Genomic DNA, 6,544 nt, shown 5'->3' on the forward strand with positions numbered 1-6,544 from the left:
AAATAATAATTTTCTCCTCTCTCTAAACTCTTTCTATGCCATGTTAGGGAAAGATTTTGGAAAATTAGATTGGGGTGTTGGAGGATGCTAAAATGAAGAATTTGCCTCACTGATCCTATCATTCAAAAACTTTGTTATTATGATAAGGGTAATGCTATATTTTTCTAATGAAACTATGAGATTGACAGAAGGATCTTCATTTGGGTTGTTACAACAAATAAGTCAATGGTCCACCAAAGCACCCGAAAATGATGGGAGCTCTCTCTCAGAGGCCACACCACAACGGAGGGGGGAGAGAAAGGGAGAGAAAGTCGTGTATTCTCTACTTTGAAGGAATCAAAATAGCTAATTTAGGGAGAGATGGGTATGGTGTGGGGTGGTTCTTTTTTCTTTGTTAGACAAAAAACACAGAAACTGAAGAACAAAAAGAAAGAAAGAAAATAAAATAGAAAAAGAAATGTGGGTGGCTTCTTTGTCTCTTTGGGAGACGAGGAAATGAGAAAAGAAACTGGGGCATGTGTATTTTGTTGAGATTCCAGAGAGAGAAAAGGTGGCATTTGTTGGCAGTTGATGATTCAGAGAGTTGGTGAATTCTGGGTTGTGCTTGTTTTCTTGAAAGGAAGAGAGTTGAAAGAGAGAGAGTCCAAGAGAAATGTGGCTGGGTAGAGGAAATACAGAAAAGAAGGAAGGAGGAAATCCTTTGGTAGCAGTGGCAATAGACAAGGACAAAGGGAGCCAATCGGCTCTCAAATGGGCTATTGATAATATCCTCAACAGAGGCCAGACTGTTGTTCTCATCCATGTCAAACTCAAACAAAGTCATAGTCATTCTTATCCAAGTATCTCTTTCTCTCCTTCATTCATAAATTCATCTCTAACCGTGTCTAACCACTAGGTATATTATGATCATGTAATATCTTTGGGGTTAGGATCAGGGTTAGAATTCTGGTGTTTCTTAATGCTCTGAATTCTTACTCTAAGAAATCTGGCAGTAGTCATTCAGGCATGTTTTACCCATTTTTGTTCATGGAGTGGCTTCTTCTTTCAAAAAAAATGTATTGCCCATGACCACATTTTTTGGGGTTCAATGCTTATCCTATCTTACAAACATCATGTCACACAGCTTAAACCCATATGCAGAACTGCTAATTGAAGCAACTCAGGGCTTGTGGGGAACTTTCCCATTTTCATATCCAGTCCTCAAATCATTTTCAGCACAAGCCTTGTAACTTTTTCCTAAGATTTGATTTCTTCTCACTAATGTTATCCATCTCCTTTCTAGTTTACTAGCTTACATTCACAGCCAGGTCTTGTATTAGCTTGTCAAACAACTGACTTCCATTCTGCTTTTGCCCTGCAGCCGGTGATGAGGTGGCCAAACTTGATCACTATACCAAGGAGTTGTTCCTTCCATTTCGGTGTTTTTGCACCAGAAAAGATGTAAGCTTTGGTAACCCAAACTTCTAATTCTTATAAAAAAAATGTATTGAACCAACTGCTACTATGCTGAGGAAACATAAATCTTATACTAAGCATTGGATATGTGTTCATCTGCTAACATGCTTTCTGTTTTTCAATGTGAAAAATCCGACATCAGATACAATGCAAAGATGTGATACTAGAAGATACTGATGTAGTGAAAGCATTGATTGAATATGTTTCTCATTCAGCAATTGAGGTTTTGGTTGTTGGTGCCCCTGCAAAAGGTGGCTTTCTCAGGTGTGTGTGTCCTTCAGTCACCTGTATTTGCCTTAAAATGATTTCCAAATGTGTTATCACATTGCATTAGTCTTGAAATTTCTTAACCTCAGAAACCTTCATCTACAGAAGATTCAAGGCAATTGACATCCCTGGAAGTATAACAAAAGGGGCACCAGATTTTTGTACTGTATATGTCATATCCAAAGGGAAGATTTCATCCACACGATCTGCCTCCCGTGCAGCCCCAGCCATATCCCCTCTGCGTAACCAAATTATGAACCAAGGGAGCATCAGACCGGATCCATCAGATTTGCCTATTCCCCATGCTCCTAGTTCAAGAGGTTGGTTTACCTGAAGTATCTGTTTCTTTTTTGAACTCTTATGGAAATGAGCAATAAGTGATGATCCTATATCAGCAGTTGAAAAGCCACCTGTGGAACCACCACGCAGCTCACATGATGATTTCGAACACATCAAGTAAGTCACACTATACATTTAGAGGAAAATGAATGGGGAAGACTTCAATTTAGAAACAGATTTTGGGAGAATGCTTTATGGACTTTCTGAAATGACCAACTTAAAATCTTTGTGGGGGCAGGTCACCATTCACTAGAGGAGCAAGAGGCCCAAATGGCAGATCATATGGGGAAATTTCATTACCGGATTCGGATATATCCTTTGTCAGCTCTGGTAGGCCAAGCACTGACCGCATGTTTCCTCCATTTTATGACAGCAACATTGACATAATCAGGAGCAACCCACGGCTCTCAAACAGTTCTGACATGGATAACCAAACCTTTGAGTCATCACAAATGGGAAGAAAATCAATGGAAATTGGTTCTCCACCTGAATTCTTAGCAATTTCCCAGGAAAATGATAGGACGTCATGGTCATCGCAGTCGGCGGTAAGGACATGGAATCATTTAACTAGGCAAATAATCCAAGAAGCATATTTTATCCATCCATGGAAGATGTTTATGTTCATCACATACTATCTTGTTTGGTTGATGAATAGACTTTTTATTTACTTTAATGAATTGATCGCTAAATTCCATTACAATTGAGAAGATTTTTCTATGGGGATTTATCAACTTTTGGAGGGACCAAGTATGATAAAGTAATGAAACTAACAGGAAGATGTGGAAGCTGAAATGAGGAGGCTAAAGCTGGAGCTCAAGCAGACAATGGATATGTACAGTACAGCCTGCAAAGAAGCACTCTCAGCGAAACAGAAGGTACATGAAATACCATTTGCTTTCTTTTCCTTCATACCAGTGCAGGAAGTTCTGAGGAGATCTTTCATTACAGGCGAGGGAGCTTCAGCGCTGGAAACTAGAAGAAGAACAGAGGTTAGAAGAGGCGCGACTTGCTGAAGAAGCTGCATTGGCAATTGCAGAAAGGGAAAAAGCTAAGTCCAGGGCAGCCATTGAGCATGCTGAAGCAGCTCAGAGGATTGCAGAACTGGAAGCACAAAAGAGAATCAATGCAGAAATGAAAGCAATTAAAGAAGCAGAAGAGAAGAAAAAGGTCCTGGATTCCCTGGCACAAACCGATGTCAGGTACAGGAAGTATACAATTGAGGAGATCGAATCTGCAACAGAATTCTTCTCAGAATCTCGCAAGATTGGAGAAGGGGGTTATGGGCCAGTATACAAGTGTAATCTGGACCATACACAAGTTGCAATTAAGGTTCTTCGACCAGATGCCGCTCAAGGAAGGTCACAGTTCCAGCAGGAGGTATGCGATTTTGGAAACACATTCATTTACTTAATCAAATTATCATTCATACATTGGTTTTTTGTACATGTTTCAGAACTAAAAAGGAAACAAATTTCAAACTATGTGACACCACCCTTGATTCCAAGCTATGAATTTGATTCTGAACAGCAAACTGAGCTTCTTACTAGAACTGTTTCAGAATTAGCAAGGCTGTATATATGTTTCTTTCTGCTTGCAGGTTGAAGTTCTCAGCTGCATACGCCATCCTAACATGGTTCTCCTCCTGGGAGCCTGCCCAGAGTATGGATGCTTGGTCTATGAGTACATGGCTAATGGGAGCTTAGAAGACCGGCTTTTCAGGCGAGGAGACTCTCCACCTCTGTCTTGGCAGCTGAGGTTCCGAATTGCAGCTGAAATTGGCACTGGACTGTTGTTCCTCCACCAGACTAAACCAGAGCCACTAGTGCACCGTGACCTAAAACCAGCCAACATCCTGCTGGACCGCAACTACGTAAGCAAGATTAGTGACGTTGGGTTGGCCAGGCTGGTTCCCCCATCTGTAGCTGACAATGTGACCCAGTATCGGATGACATCAACAGCTGGGACTTTCTGCTATATAGATCCAGAGTATCAGCAAACAGGCATGCTGGGCATAAAATCTGATGTCTACTCCCTTGGCATCATGCTTCTACAGATAATAACAGCCAAGCCACCAATGGGGTTGACTCACCTTGTTGAAAGAGCTATTGAAAAAGATACATTTGAAGAGATGCTGGATCCAGTTGTGCCTGATTGGCCACTTGAAGAGGCATTGAGCTTCGCCAAGATAGCCCTCCAGTGTGCAGAACTAAGGCGGAAAGACAGACCTGATCTTGGCAAGGCTGTGTTACCAGAACTCAACAGATTGAGAGAGCTTTCAGAGGAACATTTGGACCCAACTATGATGGGTGGCAGTCAGTACCACTCTACCAACCACAGCCAAGTTTCCTTCCGTCGGGTAAATTCATGTACATTACAACAAACATCAATAAATCAGATACTACTAACAGTCTACTAACTTCGTAAAAAATCTGCCATACTGATAAGCTTGCAAGGCCTAAGAAAATTTCATGTGAATTTTGCAGGATGTCGCAAGTGATCCTCTGCATGGACAGCGTGGATACTCTGAAGCTAGCTCCAAGAGCCGATCAACCTCATATTTTTCTGGAAGGTCAGGAAACAGGTTGTGATAGAGACACATTTTTTCTGGTCTCCAAGACTCAAATTCATTCCCATCCTGTACAAAGAATCCAGAGGAGGCGTAGAAGTTCCCATGCATGCATTTGTTGTTTTATCCTTTTCCTTTTTCAATAGTTAGGTGACCTTTTTGAACTATCATTTCTTTCTTTCCCTGCAGACAAATAAGATGAGTATGCCAGGAAGAAGGCTACCAAATAGCGTATATTTCTATGTTTACTCGGAAGTATTACCTTGCCTCTCTCGATAACCTGAATGTTTCTTTTCATGTAAAGAGCTTGCTGTTTGTACAATGATCTATAAGAATGTAAAATGTAATCACCAGATGGTTGTTGTAGTATTCATCATTTGAAAACATTACCCTCCTGAACCAAGAGTCCTGAAAGCCAAACTAGTTTTGTTAAGGGCTTCCTAATTAGCACGAGGCATTGGAGCTTAAGACTTGATCATGGCATTTATTGCTTTATTAGTAGTAATAATAACTGACAGGTGATACAGCCACATGGATTACATAATTTTATCAGCAACAACAACACCATAGAACAGTTAAGAGTAGAAAATACTGAATGATGCCCTAAGGCTTTTTGAGAAATCCCCTTGCTATCTTCCCATTTCCCCCTTTTGGGTAGAACCCCCCAGGAATGTGCTCATCCCCAGTGCTATACACAATCCTTAGTACTTCTGCTGGAGTCCTCATGTAAGAGATGGAATCAGCATCTGATGACAAGACATTAGTCGTGGTCCGGTTCTCAGCTCCTAGCTCTTTTGGGACTATGATGCCTTCATCTTTGATACCACACTTTCCTAACCGGTTCCTCAACTCTGAAATGCGTGCTGTGAATTCAGCAACTGTATGCTTGTATGGATGTACTTGTTCTTTAGCTCGCTCATACAAATACGTCCGAATAACAGCATCTTGGCCAGATTCAACACCTAATAGTCCTGCCAAGAGCTGGGCAAGGATACAAAATCTAATGAGCAAAGCAGTGAGTGATGTGTGCCTGCCTACAAGAAATATCACAAGGAAGACAAAAATTGATTACAGGATATATGTATGATCTTACTCTCTTTGAATAATAGCCTATGAGAAGTGGGTTCGTGCCTACGTACGCTACGAGTCCCATGTAGGGGAGCACATAACAAGATATCATGTAACTGAGGCTGTCATGGTAGGGGTCGAAGGGAGGGACAAGGGCATATCCAAATGCTGAATCAATCAGTTTTGCAAAGTTACCAGCACTTAAGTCCATCAGAGGCCTTGGGAACCCACCGACAGTTCTTTTGAGGATCCTTCAGATGATCAAATCAAACAGAGTCTCATGAATGAACACCCACAAACTAAAAACAAGATTTTATTAAACAGAATTGGGATACATATAAAAAAAACCTGAGATGAGCAACTTCTTCATAGGCAAACTCTGTGATAATGTTGAGTGTAAGGTTATCAAGTTTAGCTTTCTTAGCTCCAATGGGAGGAGGGCCCCCCATCACTAACTGGGGAGCCACCTCATCCAGGCCATATCCCAGTGCACCCCATAAGAAATAATCAGCCTCTAAGTGCTCAAGGTTCTCAGCAAATTGCAGCAAGTTCACATCTCCTTCATCTACCGCAATTGCATGAGCGGGGTATGCGGGCTGGCACACAGGTTCAGAGTCAGCCATGAAAATATTGACGCTGCAAGACACCATGAAAATTAACAGAACTAGGGAGGTGGGGAAGGTAACAACCATTGTGAGTTGTTGAAAAAGAGAGAAGTAGAACCGCAAGCTCAATACAGATAAGAGGTAGCTCGAAGTGAGTCTTTGGAAGTTAAGGTGATTTATAGTCACTGGCGGAGCCAGCCAAGGCTCACGGCCCCCCTCAATTTTCCAAAAAAAAAAAGAAAAA

At 41.4% G+C, this 6,544-nt stretch overlaps 2 protein-coding genes across 3 annotated transcripts; one reads left to right on the top strand and one right to left on the bottom strand.

Moving 5' to 3' along the window:
- The first annotated feature begins 349 nt into the window (after positions 1 to 349).
- On the top strand, positions 350 to 5,607 carry LOC100250706 (U-box domain-containing protein 52). Of its 2 annotated transcripts, none has more exons than XM_019219673.2 (10): positions 350 to 839; positions 1,361 to 1,440; positions 1,598 to 1,719; positions 1,828 to 2,042; positions 2,118 to 2,178; positions 2,300 to 2,606; positions 2,835 to 2,936; positions 3,010 to 3,438; positions 3,659 to 4,417; positions 4,545 to 5,607. In XM_019219673.2, the coding sequence occupies exons 1-10, from the start codon at positions 653 to 655 to the stop codon at positions 4,647 to 4,649; spliced, it is 2,367 nt and encodes a 788-aa protein (XP_019075218.1). In that variant the 5' UTR covers positions 350 to 652; the 3' UTR covers positions 4,650 to 5,607. The 2 variants fall into 2 exon arrangements, with proteins under 2 accessions (XP_019075218.1, XP_019075219.1); XM_019219674.2 differs by having other exon boundaries at positions 351 to 839; positions 2,121 to 2,178.
- Positions 5,085 to 6,456, bottom strand: LOC100252547 (ferritin-like catalase Nec2). Its single transcript, XM_002283281.5, has 3 exons — positions 6,044 to 6,456; positions 5,721 to 5,946; positions 5,085 to 5,608 (listed from the first exon to the last, which is right to left on the bottom strand). Exons 1-3 carry the CDS (start codon positions 6,385 to 6,387, stop codon positions 5,231 to 5,233), a joined length of 948 nt encoding a protein of 315 aa, XP_002283317.1. The 5' UTR covers positions 6,388 to 6,456; the 3' UTR covers positions 5,085 to 5,230.
- Between the last annotated feature and the right edge of the window lie 88 nt (positions 6,457 to 6,544).

Source organism: Vitis vinifera, chromosome 4 (assembly GCF_030704535.1).
Source record: "Vitis vinifera cultivar Pinot Noir 40024 chromosome 4, ASM3070453v1".
Classification (NCBI taxonomy): Eukaryota; Viridiplantae; Streptophyta; class Magnoliopsida; order Vitales; family Vitaceae; genus Vitis; species Vitis vinifera.

Bases quoted from the DNA above. Each gene is read 5' to 3' on its own strand.
- LOC100252547 (XM_002283281.5), bottom strand. From the start codon at position 6,387: ATGGTTGTTACCTTCCCCACCTCCCTAGTTCTGTTAATTTTCATGGTG. The intron at 5,947-6,043 runs GTTTTTTTTATA...GATCATCTGAAG, and splicing joins GAAGAAGTTGCTCATCTCAG to GATCCTCAAAAGAACTGTCG. The intron at 5,609-5,720 runs GTAAGATCATAC...ATCCTTGCCCAG, and splicing joins TAGGCTATTATTCAAAGAGA to CTCTTGGCAGGACTATTAGG.
- LOC100250706 (XM_019219673.2), top strand. From the start codon at position 653: ATGTGGCTGGGTAGAGGAAATACAGAAAAGAAGGAAGGAGGAAATCCT. The intron at 1,441-1,597 runs GTAAGCTTTGGT...ATCCGACATCAG, and splicing joins GTTTTTGCACCAGAAAAGAT to ATACAATGCAAAGATGTGAT. The intron at 4,418-4,544 runs GTAAATTCATGT...TGAATTTTGCAG, and splicing joins GCCAAGTTTCCTTCCGTCGG to GATGTCGCAAGTGATCCTCT.